This window comes from Callorhinchus milii, unplaced genomic scaffold (genome assembly GCF_018977255.1).
Source record: "Callorhinchus milii isolate IMCB2004 unplaced genomic scaffold, IMCB_Cmil_1.0 Scaffold4, whole genome shotgun sequence".
Lineage (NCBI taxonomy): Eukaryota > Metazoa > Chordata > Chondrichthyes > Chimaeriformes > Callorhinchidae > Callorhinchus > Callorhinchus milii.
In genome coordinates, this window is record NW_024704745.1 from 19,512,577 (window position 1) to 19,535,250 (window position 22,674).

The window sequence follows — 22,674 nt, forward strand, 5'->3', positions numbered from 1 at the left end:
CCTGATATGAGATTATTTCATTCTGTCCAAGACTTTTTCAGAAACTCATCCTTGGTGGGAGAAGTGTTGAATGGCCTATTAGTAAGAATAGGATGAGCTGGTAATGGACACTTCTTGCAGGAAAACATAGCCACAAGTATTTACAGAGAACATAATCTAGTTTACGAAGAGCAATATTGGAACATATAGTTTGTGTAGTCAATAGTGACAAGGTAACTCCAGTAAAGGAAATTTTTGGTGAGTATTGGTTACATTGTACTTCCTAGTACGTGCATGGTCTTCAAATCCACAATGGGGTTAGTCCCAATTTGTGTGGTTAACAGGCTCTCGACTCTATACCAGTAGATGTTTGTTCACACGAAGGCTAATCAACAGCTGCAATGATAGTTGAGAGCTGGACACGTTTAAGACATCAATTTGTACTGCAATGGGAAGATGAGAACTCAGAGCATGAGATCACAAGAGCCCAAGGGCTTTCATTGTCCAAACATCTCTTGTGAAGAAAACATCTTACATTAGACTTAAATAACCACAGAGAGGAAGGGAGTTGGTTTGTAGGCTGCAAAGATTGATACAGAGGTCTTCTGAGGATAGGAAGGTATTCACCCCAAACCGCAGAGGTTGCCATAGTAACAGGCATCATATCTAAAAGATATCAGGGAGCATAAGAAGACACATGCTGAGTTTTTTCTGCCATGATAACCATTAAGCTCCAACAAATTGATAGAAAAGGGGACTCTAGTGTAAACGTGAGGCTGAAGAAGTTTCAGCTGATCTCAGAGAGAAAATAGAGAAGTTCTGGCGAAGAGACTGCTCCATAGTGTACCTACCACTGGTACTGCAAATGATTTGGGCGACTGATTTTAGAACAGCAGATCTAATTTGAGCCACATTGTCTGGAGGATTGCTGCATTTTATACACTTTACGCAATGAAGTGAAAAAAAGCAGTGGGAGGGAGACAAAGATGAAAAATTAATGGCATGGAAAGAAATCTTCAGGACATGTTTGGGAGTAATATTGTGGAGCTTTTACTTTTGTTTAAACGTTATCTGACACAATAAATGTAAGGCATTATTGCAGATCTGGCAGTTTAAAGGCTTTTTCCCATTGCTTTTGGTTTGATTATATCTCCCAACATGGAGGGGAAATTTCCTTATGTTGCATGGTAGAGAATATATGGTTTCAAAAGCTGCAGTGGAATGATTACATCACAAATTATCGCTATTATTTAAAAATAATATTCTGATTCAGCTCAGTAGCTTTTGTATTAAACACTAATCTCACTTTCAGTTCATATTTGAAGACCACATCAGCCTGTCACTCAAACTAAATTTGCTGCTCAAAATTCCAATTAAGATCTGTCAAGACTGCCTCATCAAAGAAAGAGGCCATTTAGCCCATTGAGTGTGCACCAGATATTCATTCAATTGTACAGCCCTGCCTTATCTCTATATCCTCAAGCTTCTATTCTTCATATAACTATCTACTTCGCTCTTGAATCACACAATGGACTCTGCCTCAACCACCTTACTTGGCAGGGCATTGCAAAACACAACATCTCAGAGTGAAAAAAAATAATCTAAGCTCCTTCTTGTGACTATCTTACTCAAAAAGAAGATGGATGCAAGGTTTGATAAGATAGGTTGCATTTCTGAAAAGCTTTATCTCATCCTTCAACAACTTCTGATATTTTCTTCTCTCCTCATCAAAAAAAATTGAAAAAACCCAATAAAGTGCAAACAGATAAAATTGATTAACTGGTTTCCTTTTCTACTCAGAGATATAGTTAATTTATATGCACCTCAGAAAAGTTTAGTAAGGCATCAAGATGTCAAGTAAAATATTCTCTCAACTGTAAATGAACCTTCATTTGTTTTAGCAGTTGGTTTCACTAACTGACTAACCCACAATGGGCAGAAATTCTTACTTGAAAACTTAATAATAATAATAATCCTTGGATTTCCCAGCAGGGTGAAACCTTAGGCATGTTTCCTTACTCCAGGTGCCTGATAATAATCCCTCAAGAAAAAATAATAATAATTTGGTCACTTCAATTCGCGACTTTGTCGGACCTGCTTTGTGCAATTGGCTGCCGCGTTTCACCCACAAATATACAGTCAATTCACTTTACAGTATATTCTGTGAAGCACTTTGAGACGTCTAGAAGATGTGAAAAGCGCTATATCAAATGCAAGGATTATTATATATAGCGTCTTATCATTTATTTGTATTCAATGCTAGGTTTAATCACTTTTTTACAGTTGCTTTGTATTTAGAAAATAGAAAACCATGTGCCTTTGGAGTTAGACCTTGATCTCTTTTATAACAGCCTTGAATAAAATACAGTAATTTGTGCATGCAAACGTATAGTCCGGGATGGAATTAATATTCAAAGATGTTGTCAACAGAACAGTTTTCAGTCAATCTCTCTGACATTCTTTTGTCATTATCATATTAAGTCAGGATGTGTCACTCATTGCAACCGATCATTTGGACGAGAGGTAGAGTTTTCAATTTATGCAAGACTGGTCCCCATGCTACGCATTATCCATATGTCCCAATTCTCCATCCTGTTTATTGTAGAATCTACTCTGTTTGCTACTAGTTTGATTTCCTTTATAGTTTTACTGAACCAACAGACTTACTGAGCTGATGAAAGTTATAATAATATAATAATAATAAGGTAGCTTCAAACAATACACTTTTGAACTACCTTATAATAATAATAATAATAATCCTTGCATTTGATATAGTGCTTTTCACGTCTTCTAGACGTCCCTAATTCGTTAGAGCACACTCCCCTAACCCTAATTCTAAAGTGAATTGACTGTATATTTGTGGGCGAACGCGGCAGCCAATTGTGCAGAGCAATGTCCAACAAACAGTCGTAGATTGAAAATGACCAATTTATTATTGTTTTGTTTTTTTGGAGGGATTATTATTAGGCGTGTGGAGTAAGGAAACTTGCCCAAGGTTTCGCCCTGTCTGGAATTCAACTCAGGTCTCTCGCTTGCAAAGGGAGTTCTCTAACCACTGAACTACAGGACTCCTAATATGTATTTATATATTTATTTTTTCTATTCTATTACTTTCAGATCCCAATTCTATGTTCAATTAGATTAGGTGAATGTTAATTCCTATGGTAATTATGTATGTCCGCAGAAAGACACAAGAGGCAAATAGGAATTCATTCAACCTAGTTTGATTTCCTTTATGTTTTTATTGTAGTTGTACTATAGGATTCCTGCAACTTATTCGTTACAGCACTCTCCTCGCAAATGAGAGGACCTGGGTTCGAATCCTGGGCAAGTTTCTTTACTCCACACGCCTCTGTTTACCTCGCAGTAAGTAGGAGCCTGGTTGTTAGTTGATTGGCGTATCGCTTTTACAAGGGTAATAATACCTTCATTAGTAATAATAATTTGGTCACTTAATCCACGACTATTGGTGGGACACTGCTGTGAGCAACTGGCTGCTGCGTTTTGCCCACAAACATACAGTCAACACACTTTACAGTATATTCTGTGAAGCACTTTGAGATGTCTAGATGTTGTGATAAGGCGAAATATCAAATGCAAGGATTATTATTATAACCTGGGGAAAGACCTATGTTGATTTAGGAATTACACAATTTAATTGAAGATCAAGATTGATATTGTCCAGGTGGTGCATGGAGATTCTGACAAAGTGAGAGATGTACCTGGAAATAAAAATTCCATATACTTATCCAATAGCTCTGAGGTTCCCAGCTCTTTCTCCATTTAGGGCTTGCTAATTAACAATCTATAGGTTGTTATTATAGATTGTTAATCTATAATAATAATAATCTATGTACAATGAAAAAAGAAAAACCAGAGGAGCTCTCCTCCCGTGCCAAAGTCACAATTTTGGAGTTAGGTGGGGTAAATAAATTGCCAGTATGTTTTCACATTCATCTAGTCCTATTTCCCAAACTAGTGCATTTAATATTTATAATTTATTAATTGATATGATAGATTATTGAGGTGCTATGTTACAGGAAGCGAAAGCTGAAGACTTTAAAAGTGGGACATGAAACCTATTGACTTGGTTTTATTGTCCTGAAAACTCCCCCCTTGCAATACAAGCCATTTGTGTGCAATATACTTGTCTACTAAAAAAAACTCGCAACTACTTGACCTTATTAATTTACAATCTGGAGGTTTGATGACCTGTGGGCTCTTTTGTTAAACATTCCTCTTTCCATCTTTAAATGGCTTCTTCGCAATCTAAAAGTCTCCATCATACAACCATTAATTCATTTCAAAACAGAGAAACTTCTTGGAATAATCTATGTAAAGTTGTCTGTGGCTCCAATTAGGAGCAAGAATTTTGTCTCATTTATCCAAGGAATATATCCTGCAATCTATTCACTGGAAGTATAAGAGTTACCTGATAGATTAGTGGTGACTAATGAAGCAGTGGATACTGTTCATGTAAACTAGATCAAGTGGTGCTCCAAGTAGAACAGTTGATTGGAATAATGAACTTTTATAAAGCATGGCTGCTGAATCCCAATGTTAAGATGTATGGACTGACAGAGCTGCACTCAATTTTTCTGGATCTGAATTACTTTTCTCTCTCTCTTGTGGAGTTCTGCAGTGGAAGAACTAGAAATGTACAGTACAATTAAGTAAGAAGAAATAGGTATAACTTATCTTTGGTTATATTAGTCCTAATGTTTCTAGTTAAAACGTAGTTCATATTCTAATATTCCTACAACACTAGTCAATGAGTGTTGTCAATGACAACACTGCATATGCCTCACTTGTTTAGTTTATCATGAGTTTGTCTGACAATCTAGATTTGCAGGTTATTTCCATAGCCTTTTCATGTCCTGCTCCGTTAATTAATAATTTGAAAGGTCTTTTTTATGCAAATGAATTATACTAAATTTTGGGTTTTTTTCTTTTCCTTTCTCAAGTACTTTTGTACTATTACTTCTTACAACAACAGACATGTTTGTTTAAAGCAGTGTGATATCCATTTTGAAGATTTTTTTATTCCAGCGCAGTTGAAGGGATATTTCCTAACCTTTTTTGTTTCAAAATTAAAGGATTCTTGAGTTGCCACAAATATTAAGGACTTTCTTTGACTCTTCTCAGTTACAGCAATAAGACTAAGTAACTCAGTAAATTCATTCTCTTTTGGAAATTGGTAAGTACTTGCTTTACTGAAGTGCAAAGTCCAATTGAACCAAAATAGGTTTATTTAATAAAGAATTAAGCATCCTCACTGCAAATATCTAACCATGAGCAATATATATTAGTTGACCAACCACTTGGGAAATATATTGAAAATGTCAAGTTCTGAAAAGAATACCGTCTTTTTGAAGTGAAGTAGGGCTCTTTCTGCTCCAGTAATGGTCTGTTTCCACCTAAGTACAGTATCCTCTGGCAACTAGGTGTTCTCTGCACTCTCTAAGTTTCAAACTAAAGTCTTTAGACAACTCCCTACAATAGCAACCACTCTTTCTTTGTAACAAAAAATACCTTTGATATTCCTTTTGGAACTTTAATGAATCAAAGTAAAAATATTAAACTCCAGCCCTCCCATTCCATCTCTTACAAAATATACACTTTACATTAAATCTCGTGTGGTGTTTTGAGACATCCTCCCAGTGCGAAAGGTGCCATATCAAATTTAAGAATTTTTGTTACTTGTATTCCCTGAGAAACTTGCAAAGTTTTTTTTTACAACAGTTCTTTATAGAATCCCAGACCAATCTGGAGATCCTTACGCTAGAGAGCAAGGTTTGCTTTGATCCTTTATGGAGTCTGTGGTACCAGCTAATCTGTTCAATTCCACGGATTATAAACAGGTTCCAATTTTGAAAATAATTTAAGGTACAGAATCTCAAATTTGTGATGCTCTCTATCTGACATAAAGGAGACATAACTAAATCTTTCACTGAGCACATATGATGCCGGTTCTTTTAGTAAAATAATTAAAAGGGATTAATCTATTTAATTCAAAAAAAAACTTACAATTCTCCTGTCAATTGCATCTTTGATAATCATACACATATGGGAGTTTTGTAGGAACCAACAATACAATACAAAATTACATTTGTATAGCACCTTTCATGTCGAGAGGACGTCCCAAGTTACTGATGGGATTTTTGTGCTCAAAAACACTTGCATGGATATGAATCTATTGAACTGACTGCAAAATCTGTCAAACCAAAGTCATATGCTTTCTGAAAATGTAGAAAAGGTAATGCAATATATATCTATTCCCAGAGCTTTTCAGACCTTGGTGTGATTCTAAAGAAATTAAACCAAAAGGTTGCATTATGCATATTTTTAAATCTCCAACGGTATTGAAATTCTTTTAATTTGTTTGAGAATGTTTGCTACACAAACCCTATAACATAATTACAGCAGTCCCTTTGGAGTCATCTAATTCCACGGCCTTGCTCATTCCTGCTATCCTTTGATATTTTGCTATCCTTTTCCCCTAAGTATTTAGTCATAATTCTCTTTAAATGCCTCAGCTTTCACAGTAAATTGTGACATTATGTTTAAAATACTAGAGACAATAATGAGAAAACTTGCCCTTTCAGGGAAGCCCAAATTCAAATGTCAATAAGACGGGATTTTGAATTCAACTCTATCCTCCACCTATGAATACAATTCTATACCTTTCACAATAACCACAACAGAATTTTAAAAAAATTACGCAACTAGAACTCCCAATGTTTTTATATTCAAGCAATCTGATTTTCATAATTGATAGTTTTTAAAAGTAGCAAATTTATTGACTTGTGTCAATAATATATTGGGTCTTGTACTACAGTCAAGTACACCATTTAATGTCTGTTTAGTACTTGTAATGAATTTCAATTTTATAGGAGAAATACTTATTTTAAATTAGTCAGGATGCATATGGTAGAGAGAGAGCGAACAGATTGACATTTTGTATGGTCTATGAACTGAGTAGATTTTATTGGTTAAGTAGTCTCTTCTCTATGTTATATTATGTTCCTAATATATTTACTGAAATAATTGGGCCAGTGGTATAACAGGCAAGATGATTTATTTACTTCTCCAAGATAGTGATTATACTTCACTGCAGTGCAATCTTGTGTATTAACTTATAAAAAAGTGTGGCATTCCTTAGTGACACATACCTGAGGTACAAGGCTTACATGGATGTTGCAGACTTTTTCCCTTCTTGTTTTGAACTGGAATTGTCTGAATGCTTCCACAAATGGCATACTTTCTGTATCTTCAATGTTCCTCCTAACTGTCAAGAGAAAATAGAAGTATGAATACAATGTTCCATCTATAAAATGGCAATTAATTTTTTTTAAAAGTTATTGCCTTCATAGTTTTAAAAGTAAAACAGAGGGAATTGATTAACGCTTGTGCCCTCTAAGATAACGCTCAAGGTTAGTCATCATTGAACTAACCAGGCAGCACGAAAAAGGTCTTAGTCCATAATCTTTTTTAAAAAAGTGTTATTTGGAAGAAATTCTGTTTTTTACCAGTTTGGGTCAAGTAAGTCCTTTCACTCCAGTTGTTGGTTCCAAGCTCTTGGGAATACAACGCAAAAGTTTCCTTTGACCCATTTGCAAAGTTCAGGACTGAGCAGTGAGGTGGGTTTATGGTAAGAAGAGGAAGCGGCTAAAGGGAGGAAGGGCTACAACATACGCTTAACACCTGGGAGGCAGAGGTGGCTTAATTGTGAGTACATCTCTGTGGCAAGACACCTCACCTGACGACTTGAATTAAACAGAATGCTACAACTGAACCAGGTCCAATAGCCAGAAGCTAAGCTCTGCTTGTATTTTTTTACACACCAAAACACATTTTTGCCAGAGGCTTATTCTGAAACAATTTCCAAGGAAGCAACTGTTTCTCCAAGTCAAATTAAGTTCTACAAACAGCACAACAATATTGCACAAGCTACATCTCTATTTTTTAGCATTCCCCGTCAGCAAGTTCAGAAAGATCTTTTCAAGCTGCGGTTTTTATCTTAATGTCTTGAGGAATTACAAACAGTGATGTGTCAGAATGTTTTTTAAAGTTTGCTGGAGAATTAAGAATTAAGAGAAGAGAAAACAGATTTAGAACTCCAGGTTTTTAAGTGGATATAACAGCTCTTAACAAAAACAGTACTGGAAGATTCACCACTCTTCAATCTTTTCTGATGTTGGCAGAAAACAGCAAATCCATACTGGTGCAGTGTAGGTGTTTTATTTTCTGTTTAATATCAGTAACAACGTCTCACAAACCTTTTTGTAACAAGTTAATTCTCCTGTGTAATATAGAATATCACAACAATATCTTCAAGAAGCTAAAAATGATATTTCTCCAAGAGCATTTTGAAATGTCCTCCCAATATGAAAGGTGCTATATAAATGCAATTTGTTGTTTTTGTTGTTGTTTCGAAGAACTTCACACAGGGTTAACTTGAACATTTTCATCATCACTCCAAAGCAGTTCACGTATTAATCTTATTCCCATTTCCTTGAGTTAAAAGATAAGAAAATTAGATGGTGTTATATTCAGAATGCATAGCATGAAAACTTTGACGTGTCTTCTGAAACAGCAACTGATTCGAATATGGAGCTGTTTTTGTGCTCGGGGCAGAAGTAATCATAGTGACCATTGCATGACTAAACATTCATATCTGAATGGGTGTCACATTAACTGCATGAGGAATTCAGGATCAAAACGATGGGAGTTACTCCTGGGATCCTAGCCAATAAACCACTGGATAAAATAAGTCCATCACTTCATGGCTGTCTTTAGGAAGTTACTGTGTGAAAATTGTTTGCCAGATTTACCTACAAATGTTCAATACAATTAAATACAATTTACAATTCTGTAGCACCTTTTGCATCAGGAGATTGTCTCAAAGCCACTGTTGGCTGGACACCTGAGTTGGTGAGGGGTGGGGGAGGGGGGGGATTACAGATAATAAGGCTTCATAACAATTGAAACTGCTCAAATTCATTTGAAATTACATTCTGTTTTCCATCCTTAGTATTAGATTAAGTGGTGAATATATGTTTATTTGCATTAAATATCACATTAAATAGATCTTATCTGACCAAGCAAAGAGACATTTTGAGGTGCTGAGGTGCTTGAAATTAGAAGCCGCTCTAAATATCAGATTGCAACCCTAAAAAAAAGTAAGTGTTTTATTGGAATTTTTTTTAAAGTGCATATGTACACAATGCACATAAAATAATCAAAAAGGTGAATGGAATGTTGACCTCTATCTCAAGGGGCCTGGAATAGAAAGGGGAAGAAATGATGCTTCAGCTGTATAGAGCGTTAATCAGATCCCATCCGGAGACTGCATTCAGTTTTGGGCACCACACCTCAGGAAAGATATATTGGCCCTGGAGGGGGTGCAGCACAGATTCACCAGACTGTTACAAGGTGTAAAAGGGTTGTTACGAGGAAAGACTGTGGAAACTTGGATTGTATTCCCTTGAGGTTGAGGGTTATTTAATTGAGGTACTTAAGATGATAAAGGGATTAAATACGTTAGATACAGAGAAGCTATTTCCTCTGGTGGAGGAATCCAAAACAATGGGGCATAGACTTAAAATTGGAACCAGGCCATTTAAGAGTGAAATCAGGAAGCACTGTTTCACTCAAAGGTGGTAGAAATCTGGAATTCTCTCCCCCTAAAAGACCATGGATGCTGGATCCATCCACACCTTTAAGAGTGAGGTTGATAGATTTTTGGTAGGTCAGGGTATTAAGAGATATGAGGAGAAAGTGGGAAATTGGAATTGAAAGGATTAGTTGAGGTATAGATCAGCCATGATCTAATTCAATGGAGGAACAGGCTTGAAGGGTTGAATGGCCTCCTCTTCCTCTGTTCCTGTGTTCCTAAAGACGCTCTGATTCAATGATATTTGTGTTTTGCAGTGGTATTTTGGTTCCTAGTGGATTTAATATCAGAGGTACGGAAGGGAAAATACAAGCTATTTCTTGGGCAAGAAAAATGAAGAAACCGTTCCTTGGTAAGAAACGTTTATCAGTGGCTGGAGTTAATTTCACCCTGAGATTTAAAGAGATGTCAGTCTTCATAGCTTGCATTTAAAAAGCAAATAATGCATTAAACTTCATAACATAATACAGGCTGATCCCATTATAACGTGGTGGTTTGGGCCCATAAACTCAATCCCCGTTTTGCCCTGCCTCACTACATCGGGGTACTCAAAAAAGTCAGTGCTTCAGTATCATCGGTCACTGCTGACATCACTTCCAGTACAAAATGACATTGCTGGCTCTTTCTGCGCATAACAACAACAAAATTACATTTGTATAGCGCCTTTCACGTCGGGAGGACGTCCCAAGGCGCTGGATAGACAGAGTTACAGACCCGAGCTTGGAGTTGGGGTGGTGGAGGGCGGGGGGGAAAGCAGGGAGATCAAAAGCACGGTTGAAGACGAGAATTTTTAGGTGGGTTTTGAAGGTGGCGAATGAGGGGGAGAGATGGAGGGACTGTGGGATGGAGTTCCAGAGGGTGGGTGCAGAGTGGTGGAAGGCCCGCCCGCCGATAGTGGGGTGAGCGAGGCGGGGGGCGTGAAGCAGGCATGAGCTCGCTGAGCGGAGGGAGCGAATAGGGGAGTAGAGGGGTTAGGAGGTCATAACGTGCATAAATAGCACAGAAGCAGTAATGTTAATGATGCTTTCTCCAGAAAACCAGTCATTCAGGACCGGAGCCAAAAGTGTACTGAGGTACTGTATGGATTTACCACGTTAGAGCAGATCTGTGCTGTACTCAAGTCTATTATAATGGGTTCCTTCTGATCTTGGTAATGGGGTAAAATTTGAGCTGTTTCTTAATAAGGAATCAGATGGCACTACTGTTGACTTGTTGGAACTCTGTTCCAGAAGTAGATTGTATTAAACCATTGTGATGTACTCACTTATGTGATTCTTTAAGAAATCGTGTTCAGAAATGTTGCAAATAAAGTCCAAATGTACTTTATGTTTCAGGAGTTTGCTTAGGAATGCAGTTGGCAGTGGTGGAGTTTGCAAGAAATCAGCTGGGCTGGAAAGGTAAGGCTAATATTTGTTTCTTTAATTGAAGGTTGAATAAGAGAATGAACTGGATATATCACACAGCTAATTCCGGAGATTCTTTATCATGAAGTACACTGAAAGCACACTGCTTGACATCCGGCAAAATACTATTTGAACTCTAGAATAATCAACATTAGGGTTGACAAGGGTACTGACACAAGGGTACTGACCAGAGAAAAGACAGAAGACTTGTGCAGCACTGACAGACACTATAAGGAGGTTGCTCATCACTGGTAAGGTTCAACAGACTGGAAGCAAGCAAGTGTGGTGACAAAGCCATACCTGGCAACTATAGATTCATTAGTCAGGCCTCAATAAATGAAAAACTGATGGAGTCATTCATCAGAAACAAAATAAAAGATTACGTTTAAAATTAAGTTTGAAATAAATGCTCGCTAGCGCTCTTGCAAAAAAATAGATTTTATCTGACCAACCTCATGAACTTTTTTGAGGAGGTGATAGCTAAATTGACTGTGGGACATTGTTGATATGAATCATTAGTGGATGTTTGGATACCAAGTTAATCAAGCTCACTGAGACAGTCATACAGTTAATATTTTTATATGGCAGTATTAATGATGCATAAAGATGTAATTACCAATCTGGAGAGCAGAATACGGGCGAATAGCAGCGACTACTTTTCTCAGGTACTTTCTTGTTCTCTGGCTTTCCCAGATCCGTTCTGACTTCAAAGTAGTTAGTGCCCAATATTTATACACGTGAACAAATAAGTTTTTGTGACCTTTCCTTCAATTTTAACTGCAACACCATCTGGTTTGTCTCACAGAAACTTTTTTTGCTTTTACTCCTCACCTAATAAAGACCATCTTATTGGAACATTCCTTTTCTACATTACTAATATTAAGTACGGACTGCAAGGACACCTAATTAACACACAGACACCACTTTGTTATCTTACTTTTCACATAAGACAAAGACAATCTAGTTATGCATCTCTTTTTCATCCTTACTGTACCAATCTGAACAAGGATATTGGATAAAGACAGACAATGCTTATTTCCAGCAGGGTTATAAAAATTACACAAGTACGATCGTCAGCAAAATTTCACTTAAAAGTGCAGCAGTACAAACATTCAATAACTTTCTAATATAGCAAAATGCACAGCAGTGCAACAGCATCATAAACAACTTCTATAATCAATAACAACAACAAAATTACATTTGTAAAGCGCCTTTCACGTCGGGAGGACGTCCCAAGATGCTGGCCAGACAGAGTTATGAACCCGAGCTGGGGCGTCTACGTGGTGGAGGGTGGAGGGCAGGGGGGAAGCAAGGAGATTGAAAGCACGGTTGAAGAGGAGGGTCTTGAGATGGGTCTTGAAGGTAGCAAGGGAGGTGGTGAGGCGGAGGGACTGTGGGATGGAGTTCCAGACGGTGGGGGCAGAGTGGCGGAAGGTCCGCCCGCCAATAGTGGGGCGAGCGAAGCAGGGGACGTGAAGCAGGCCTGAGCCCGCTGAGCGGAGGGAGCGAACAGGATGGTAAGGGGTTATGGGGTTGCAGAGGTAGGGAGGAGCAAGACCGTGGAGGGCTTTGGAGGTGAGGACCAGGATCTTGAACTGTATCCTCTGTGTGATGGGCAGCCAGTGGAGTTGGGCAAGGATGGGGTTGATAGGGTCACGGAGCCTAGTGCGGGAGAGGACACGGGCTGCAGAGTTCTGGATGATCTGCAGCCTGTGGAAGGAGAGGTTGGGGAGGTTGAAGCAATGAATTTGCATAGTTGAGTCTCGATGTAATAAAAGCAGGTATGAGGGCTTCCACGGCCTGTGGTTTGAGAACATGTCGGAGCATTCACCCTCATGTTACCCTAATGTGAATGGGGTTATATAAATACAAGTTGTTGTTATTGTTATATACCATCTCTCCAGCTATTTTTTTAAAAGCATGCTGAAGTGTCTTATTATGTTCCAAGGGTAATATTGACCATAAAAGCTAATGCACTACATAGTACCGATTAGAACCAACCACAATCAGGATTTTCAATTTATTTATTAAATTAGTCACATCGTGCTGAACTGCAGTTTGTATGCTCTATTATAATTTGTAAGCTTTCTTTTGGCTGAAGGGAAATAAATGAAGACCACTTGGTGTATGAGTTGAATGCGCACAGTGGTGTGAGTTGAGAATAAGATTCTGGCCACTAACTATTCCTTACACACGAGTAGATTCTGTAACAGCAATTAGTATTTCCTTGTTTCCAAAATGGGCTTGTGGGAAGCTAAGATTAAAGAAACAGGCAATGGCACAGTCTCTGAGAATGAGGTCTGGATACAACTGTATAAGTCTCCCTTTCTACGAACATTGGTTCAACGCTTTCATTTGCAAAATACTGTGAAACACTTTGAGTCATCCTCCTGTCACGAAAGACACTGAATCAAATGCAAGGATTTTCAAAAATTATTATTAATAAATATCATGCCTAATTCAAGATAACATTTATCACAGACACATACACATAAGCATGTTGTTGTCTGAAATTCTGGAATGTATGCAGTGAATGTGTGGATAGCAATTTGGTGACAGATGGTTGTTATTTTAGCAGTGATATTGCCTCTGTTTTTGAGAAGACACAAGCGCAAAATGCTGGGCATTTTTTTTTGGCCCTGATTCTAGACAATACATAACAAGAATAATTCCTTCAAAAAAAAATAATAAATTGGTCACTCAATCCATGACTGTTTGTGGGACACTGGTGCGTGCAATTGGCTGCTGCATTTTTTTTACAAAATATGCAGTCCATTCACTTTACAGTATATTCTGTAAAGACGTCTCAAAGACACGATACGGCTCTATATCAAATACAAGGATGATTATTATTATTATTATTAAGAAATGTAAATTGGTTCCTGCTCCCCAGGAACCAATTTACCTGCTAGGAGGAACATGATGGCCTAAATGCATGAAATGAGTATTAGATAATGTCAGAGATTCATCGATTTGAAAAAGATATTTGGTGTATCATCACTAATCCGGAAACAAACAATGCAAACTTTACACAGCTGTAGATTCTCCTCTATTCCTTCCATCTGCTGTGCGCAATTGGCTGCCGCTCACAAAATATATTCAATTCACTTACAGTATATTCTATAAAGCGCTTTGAGACGTCTTGAAGATGTGATAAGGCGCTATAACAAATGCAATGATTATTATTATTATTTATTAGGATCGTCAGTTTTGACAGTATTCCTGTCTCAGCAGTTTTAGAGGGGAATATTTAAGTAAATGGAAATTAATTCTGTATTGCTCATTTTCTTTTGGTCGAAGTGCCTTTTGAGCATTAACAAAATCAGAGTGCATATTTGCTCAGCTACTTCAATTGCCACAAGTATTGAAAAATCAATACTGCTAGTGTTTCCATGACAACCAGATTACATATAATGACATATCTTCAGGAATATAAATTGCCATTTTAAATCAATTAGGCAACAACAAAATGAGACTTTTAAAAATTCACTGTACTTCCATTAAGCACATTTCTCATCACAGGGTATTCATTTTTATTATGTTTACAAATTTAAAAAATTGTAGTAAAAGGCACATTTCAATTGTATTAGTCCTATCCAAAGCATCCTTCTCTATGGATATGAACTCCTGGGAATTCCTGGGCATGTGGAGGTCATCCCACCACACTGAAGGCAGGTGTCTATCAGATAGCTATGAGGAAATTCTGACATTGGCAATGGAATGTCAGAATTGAGCTACTCCTCTCTCGTGGTCTTGGTAATCTGGTTCCTGAGCCGGATGGGTCCACAGTACTCCAGGGCACAACTGATGACCACAAGGCCAGGCTGGCTCATTGGCAGAAGTTGAAAGGAATCTTCTGATTCAGCTCTTGTTAATCCTGTAAGCCAAAGCCCTAACAGGTAGGGTGGTTCTAGCTGGACAAGCAGTAGGAAAGCTTGCCAGGCAGTGCTCTCATTGACAAGCTACGTGGTTTTAGCTGGTTAGACTCCAGCAGCACCCCAATGCACACGCTCCTGACAATCTGCACCCAATACTTTCTGGAATTAGAATAACAGGATCCATCCCTCCACAGAGAGAGTGTGCATTCCAATCTAATCAACATCTCTGGAATCTCCATGCATGGTGGGATGCATGGAATGTTGTTTGGTTTGGATACTCTTAAGTATGGTGACGGATTTCCCCATTTTCTGGACACTGCTGACCAAAATAAATTATCTAATCTAAAACATTTTGGTAATATTCTCCGGGGGGAGGTGGCGGGGGTGGGTGGGAGATAAGTGGGGTCTCTTTCATGCTGAACTGGTTCCATGGTGACATGTTTGACAACGGAATGTTAAAATCGACCCTCTCTGGCGGGGCTCATTGACATTATTCGAAAAGAGAACGCAGTTGGTCCCAGTGTCCTGGCCAACATTCCCTCAAATAAAATTGCTCATTCACATCATAGCTGCTTTTGGGATGCTGTTGTGTGCAAATTGGCTACTGTGTTCACTTACAAAATACACACAGTCACGATACATTATAGTTTATCCTGTGAAATGCTTTGGGATATCCTGTAGAAACGTGAGGGTTATTATTAGTCCTCGTAGTAGCACTGTTGTGAATCTCATTTAACTTGGGTAGGCTTGATATTCTTGAGCTTTGCTTCGTTACCTTTGAACAATTGAAAAGCAGAGGACTTACAATGTCGTTCACAGTAGCAATAATAATCCTTACATTTCATTTCTGGATGACTTCTCAAATCACCTCATGGGATCCATTGTCTAGTGTAAGTACTGTGTGTTTTGTAGGCGAATGTGGCAGTCGATTTGCATTTAGCAACTTTCTACCAACAGCCATATTGAATGAATTTTATTGGGGGGATTGTTAACCAGACTCCAGGAGAAACTCTGTCTCTTTTCAGATAGTGCCAAGGGATCTTTATCATCCATCTTAACAGGCAGACAAGACCTTTAGTATAATGTCTCATCTGAAGGATGGCAGCTCTAACAATGCAACGCACACCAGCAATCCATTGGAGAATCAGCCTAGATTAAATAAATCCCAAGACTCCATGTGGGGCTTGAACCCACAATCTTCTAACTCAGAGACAAGAATGATACCAACTGAGCTTAAGCTTCATAATGTGGTGGAAAATGTACACTAACCCATGTGATTGAATAGTGAACTACCAGACAACAATAAGGAGGAGTTGTTTGTGTTCTGTACTACAATGTAGAGTTCCATAAATAAGATAAAAAAAAGTTTTCTTTGCATCCCTTGGATGGTGACATTTTAGAAATCCCATCAAATTGCAATAAGAGAAATGTATTTTATGAGGGATGAACTTTTAATGCTCTAAGTGGTTTTGCCAGTTGACAATATAACATTTAGAACTGAACAGTTCAGTGCTATTTCAAACAGTTTATTTCCATGAAAAGGTCACAGGATTTTTAAAATATGGGTAGTGCAGTTGGGTGATCTGTTATCCATTCTGTTGTAAAAGTCACTTGACAATCAAACAGGAGATTTTGTTTAACAATGAACAGACGTTTCTGAGATACTTCAGCCCACATGGGTATTTTTCCTTTCGCACCAGAGGCGAAAGTTACATTTCTGGATTATCAACAAGAAAAAGTGAAGTACCAAACTACATTGTTTGTTGCTGAAATTACACATTATCATCTTAAATTACAAACATCAAAACTCTTTGGGCTTTGAGCATTTCTAACCCATCCGCCCCACCATTGGTAGGAGAGCCTTCAGCCACTCTGCCCCCAATCTCTGGAATTCCATCCTCCAGTCATTCCGCCTCGCCCCGTCCTTAGCCTCCTTCAACTCCCGCCTCTTCAACCATGCCATCGGCCTCCCCCCTTCCCCTCCCCTCCCTTCTCCCCCACTGACCCCAGCTCGGGTCTGAAATGCTGTACACTGTCCAGCGCCTTGGGACGTCCTCCCAACATGAAAGGAGCTATACAAATGTAATCTTGTTGTTGTTGTTGTTCCCGTCAAAGGAGGAGTCATTCTTTACCTAACAAGTACACGTGAAGCAGAAAGGAATAGAGGGATATGGGAGTGGGGTATTGAGAGGGGATCAAGATAGGTGAAGGTTCAGGTGGAGTATAAACACTGGTTGAGCTTGAATGTTTCGGTTCTGTGCAGTCTATGTAATTCTGTATTTATTTAATACCTTGTCAATTCCCTACATCTTTCCAGCTCTAGGGCATACCCAGCCTCTCTTAATAGCAAACTTATTTCAGGTCAATTAGCATTGGACTTCCTAACTGCCCTGGATTTCCTGACTGCACTGGACTTCCTCTTTATTAGGTGGGGAATCTAAAATAATACTCCCCTAAGTGATCAGCATAACCAATTACAGTAGGACTTCCTTGCTTTTATATTCTCGGGATACAGTGTGTAGTTTGGGACACGACATGTCAAGCGACTGCCAGAATGGCGGAAGGCAAACTAGATGGACCTTGGTCTTCTTTTGCTTAGCAAATTCTTATGTTCTTATATTCTTTTACTTTGCTGCATTTATTAAATAACTTGAACCTAGAGCCACAAAACACTCAATCACTAAGTGGAGATGATAGCAATTAATTAAAGTGTACAGGCAGGAGAATGGGGCTGAAGGAGATTACAAAGGTATGGTAGGGGCAAGGGCTTGGAGATCTACTTCATTAACAATTAGACAAAAGCAGAAAGCATAGATGATGGATCTTAATACCTTTTGGAGCATTTAAGGACTGCTGTCAGATTATGGTCGAGTTCATGGGAAGCCAAACCTAGTCATTATAAAAATGTGTTGGAGGGATCAGTGGCATTTTTCCATCTTTTAAGATCTCACAACTTCACACATCAATCCTGAATCATTTTGCTGGTTGAAATCTGTTGTCAAATGGCTTTCTCTGGGCTAATACCATTGAACAAGTTATGAAGTGGCCTTCAGCACATTCATGGTATGGGGGGATGTTGAACTTTGCTATCACTGTTCAGTGTTTTATGGACCCCAATAATATTTTGTGTTGACTTGGATGTTCTGGCATGATTCAGTTAAATTGATGCATTTGGGATCTGAGATGCAATGCTGTTACAGGTAGCAGAAAGTTCATTATTGCAGTGATTATGTAGCTGAACAGCAGGGAAATGTTGATTGGATGCCAACATGATGAAGTGTCCTGGGGTCTATTTTAGATTTATCAGCATTGACAGAGAATTTTCCACATTTCTTGGCAGATGTTGACAAGACTGTAGCCAAGTTTTTAAGCATGAACGCATCTGCTCTCCATTGTGTAAACTCTTCATGTTCCAGTTTTAGCACAGAATCTGCAAAAGGAAAGGATAGAAAACTTGATAGTTGAATCACAATAAAGTGTTTAACGCTGAAAGGGGTAGATCTTGTAATCCCAATCCGAGTACCTGCATCTAAAGCCTATCTCTTTGACTGCGACTGGCTTTCCAAATCTCTTCCAGCTCCCTCTCGGCTTAGGCTCTCCCCGTCTTTCTAAAACAATTTGAAACATTCGCCTTAATTGAAAGCTATAGAAACAGGAGTAGGCCATTCAGCCCCTGTAGCTTGTTCCGCCATTCTATAAAATCATGGCTGATCTGCATCTCAACTCCAATTACCCTGAGTAATTTATTCAAGTTGTCACATTATTCTTCAAGCAGTTTTAAAATTCAAAATTAATTTAATTCCAAATGTCAAAATGACTTTATTGAAAATTGCATGAGAGCAGGGTTGTCCATTACGTTTGCCACATGTGTTGAATTGGGAATCCAGATAATAATAATAATAATCCTTGCATTTGATATAGTGCTTTTTCACATCTTCTAGACGTCTCAAGGCGCTTCACAGAATATGCTGTAAAGTAAATTGACTGTATATTTGTGGGCGAAACGCGGCAGCCAATTACGCACAGCAGTGTCCCAAAAACAGTCGTGATTGAAAATGAAAATGATGTGGTGTAATCCCAATACTCATATTTGCACGGTGTTTCCATGAATACTTTGGCTTTTTTTGTGTGTTTGTTGGTAAGATGAAAAGCAGCGTGTGTGAATGTTTTTCGATTGTTGTGTGTGTTTTACTACCTCGGCTACTGGTTATTGATTATCTGCTCAAATGGTGTATAACACGGGTGAAAATGCTGGATTTCAGCACCATGGAAACACCAGCAATATTATATGGAGAGGGGAACTGTCAGTCGTCAATCAGAGTAACCGCTCTAGGCCAGCAGAAAAAAGGCAAGCCCGGCTTGGGAGAATCAGGTGATTTTCAGGACAAGTAGCCTCCCAAAATGACACACTTCCCTCTGGAAGCAAAGTTATAATGTAACAACAGCATTATAAGCACACCAGAATAATTTTACAAAATTTACTGAACATGCGAGAATAACGCTCGGCCCATATTAATGAATATACTACATGGAGCCCACGAAACAGAATAATGTTCCCGGGTAGTATTTTCCTGGACTTCTTCACTTGAACTAATCTTGTGATATGACCTTAAGCCTCTCATCGGTATGCTAAACAGGCTAAGCAATCGTCAGCATTGCCTTAGGTACTGTAGACTTCCCCAAATGTGACTTCTTGGTGCCATTTCAGTTCAGGCTTTCTTGGAAAGTTCCAGATAATTTACACTATTACGGTAAGTGTGCTATTAATTATCATTTTACTCTAATAAGAAATTTCATGAGATATTTAATTAACTAAAATCATAGTTCAATAATCATCATTTCAATAATAGTGAAAAATAATCCCAAATGGCAAATCAGATGGCAAGAAATAAGGTCATGCCTTTTGTTGTTAGCTATTAACCTGCTGCAAAAAATCGCCTTCTGTGTATCTGGCATTTTTCCCTTTTAGTTCTAGTTAGTTCAACATATGGAAAGGAAGTCCTACAGGAATCTACTGCTAATAAAATTGATTTTTCCACTGTATTGGAACTTTTTTTTTAGAAGAGTTGAATTAATTTTGTTTGAGATGTTAATCTCAAATCCTTTTTATGCATGCTCATTCATATAATTTCTTTAAATCAATTTTCCTCCATCTTCAAGACAAGCTTATTTTCCTAGTAATTTCTATTTTGATAGCTATAATTGTTTTTGGTTTTAAGCATTAGAAGTTTTCATTTGATACTTCACTTTCCAAAATACTACATTCCTATTATCTCTTGTCAATAAGATCCACATTCAATCAGCAAAGTATGTATTTCATATATCTTCACAGACTATTGGCTGATTTTCACTAGTGAGGTACAGATGAAGAAGGCTGTCTAGAATACCTACTATGTCATCTTCCCACAACCATATATAGATGTTTCTTAAATGAGTCTAATGATCACTAAGTACTTCTGTCTTTCCAAAATTGCCCTTCACAATCTAGAACCCGTGTCATCTTGCGCTGCTACTGTGAGGCATCTGAAACTATTGTATTGTGTCTACTTGCTCAAACTTATTTAATATCTTGATTCCATCTAAAATATCCTTTGAGTTGCCTCTTTTCAAGGCTGAAGAGCCCTAGCTTATCGTAGCTTGGAGCCGGCAATTTTCCTCTTTCAATTTATTGTTTATGTTCTATCCATGGTTTTGTTGCCTTGGTCTGGCATCTACCATCCTAATTGGCTCTGAGCAAGCAGATTGTGATTAAAGCTGTTGAGCACCACTTTAATTATAGGTACACTGCAGAATTAGCCAAAATGTATTAATGATTGAGTAGGTGGGGAGGAATGGTTGATCAAAAGCACAGGAAGAGTTTACTACAGTCTCTGATAATTTATGATATTTCGCTTTACTGAGAAGCAGACCTCTTGTGGATAGGTACTGGAATAATGTATTGTTTATTTAATTGCCACAATAAATCAGATTTTTTTCCGATATTGCTGATATCAAGTCTGGCAAAAACGGCGTGCTATAAACCTTTCAATGCCTCAATACAAACAGTAATGTAAGCACATTTTAGTGATCCAGTCTTTCTTAAATTGTACCTTTAAAAATGACAAAACATGGTCATAGTTTAGTACAACAATATGTACCAAACTCCATTGTGTGTTCTTGTGCAAGGAACAGAATTAAAGTGCTTTCCACAAGTGGGGAAGCAGCAGAAATCACAGTGTTAATTATCCCAAACTACTCTTCCAACAGCCAGATCAAAAATGGCATTGGCAGAGTATTTGGAGCAAGTTATTTGTTGCTTTTCATAGACTAATATGGGACAATGGAAGACTTCAGTGTCTTCCGGAGAAAACAAATGATTTTAACGTTGATACTAAAAATATAATGCATTATACATAACCAACAATTAATAGAATCTAATTTGTTTCACCCACACAATACAGTTAATCCACTTTACAATATGTTCTGTGAAGCGCTTTGAGACATCTCAATTTCATGATAAGGTGTTATATCAAATGCAATTTGATATATTATTATAATTTATTGACAATGTTTATCCTTTTAATGATGCAGATGCCAATTCTACAGAGTTTGATTCAAGCACAAGTCACCCAGTGGTAAGATTCATACTTTTTCTGGGAATATTTAGCAGAATTTTCAGCAATTCTTAAAAAGAAGTTGGCTTCCAAGTTAAGGCTGAATTGAAGACTTTTCCTCAATTCCAGTCATCTTAAATTGTAAGACAAAATGGTCTTGGAGGCCTATACTAAATGGAATTTTTTGTCTAATATTTGCACACTTATTTATTTAATTCGAATTGAATACTTTTCTACAGTTATATTTAAAGTTAAATACTTTTCTAAAAATAAGGTTCTGTGTACTGGAGTGTAAGTGCAGACCACATCATTTGGTACACTGCTATGTGCAATTTGCTGCTATGTTTCACCCACAAAATACACAATCAATTCACTTAACAATATATTCTGTGAAGCGCTTTGAGATATCTCAACAACGTGATAAGGCGCTATATCAAATGCAAGGATTATTATTTGCCCTTTTCACACATGGTTGAAAGTGGGATACCAAGCCTTACCTCGCCAGATGTGCAAAAATTAGACTTCGGAAAGTGATGAAAAATGGCTGAAATTGAAGATTAAGTTTAGATATTTAGTTGACTTTATGAAACTATTTCTCTGTTGCTGAGATGTTGGACAGACCTGAACAGTTTGCTGTGTAACACTGTTAAGCTTTCAAACAGAAACATGTCAGATATAAATTGTAATACATATGAAAGTATCAGCTAAAGGCTGGTTAGTGGCATGCCAGATGTCCACTTTGAGGCTTGACTGAGCTGTGGATCATTTGTTGTGGCAGCTCACATCAGTTGGCCTCCTTCCAACTCAGAGAATGTACAATATAAATTTATATAGTGCCTTTCACGTTGGGAATTTATAAAAGTAACTTTGAAATGTCTGTGGGAACATCTTTTTATTTTCTGTATTATAGCAAGACGGTAAACGTAGAGATATTCAGCACAGAAGGAGGCTAATCGCCTAGTGTGTCTGAGCCGCATCTGTATTATCAACCTTCATTGTTCATCCCTTTTTACAGCACTATTCCCATATCTCGTAATATTTTTACTGCTCAGGTGATTATCCGTTACCATTCCCCCAAAAGCCAGAGGCTCAGGCAATCAGCTTTAGTGGCATCATCATAACTTGTGATTCTAAACCAGGGATTT

At 37.9% G+C, this 22,674-nt stretch overlaps 1 protein-coding gene across 2 annotated transcripts in view; it reads left to right on the plus strand.

Moving 5' to 3' along the window:
• LOC103177501 (CTP synthase 2) overlaps window positions 1-22,674 on the plus strand; it is a 215,197-nt gene that overhangs the window by 45,751 nt on the left and 146,772 nt on the right. For both annotated transcript variants that reach the window (XM_042334322.1, XM_042334321.1), the window contains exons 12-14: window positions 9,913-10,007; window positions 10,990-11,052; window positions 21,507-21,550. In XM_042334322.1, coding sequence (XP_042190256.1) covers window positions 9,913-10,007; window positions 10,990-11,052; window positions 21,507-21,550 — 202 coding nt within the window. The remainder of the gene's footprint in view (window positions 1-9,912; window positions 10,008-10,989; window positions 11,053-21,506; window positions 21,551-22,674) is intronic.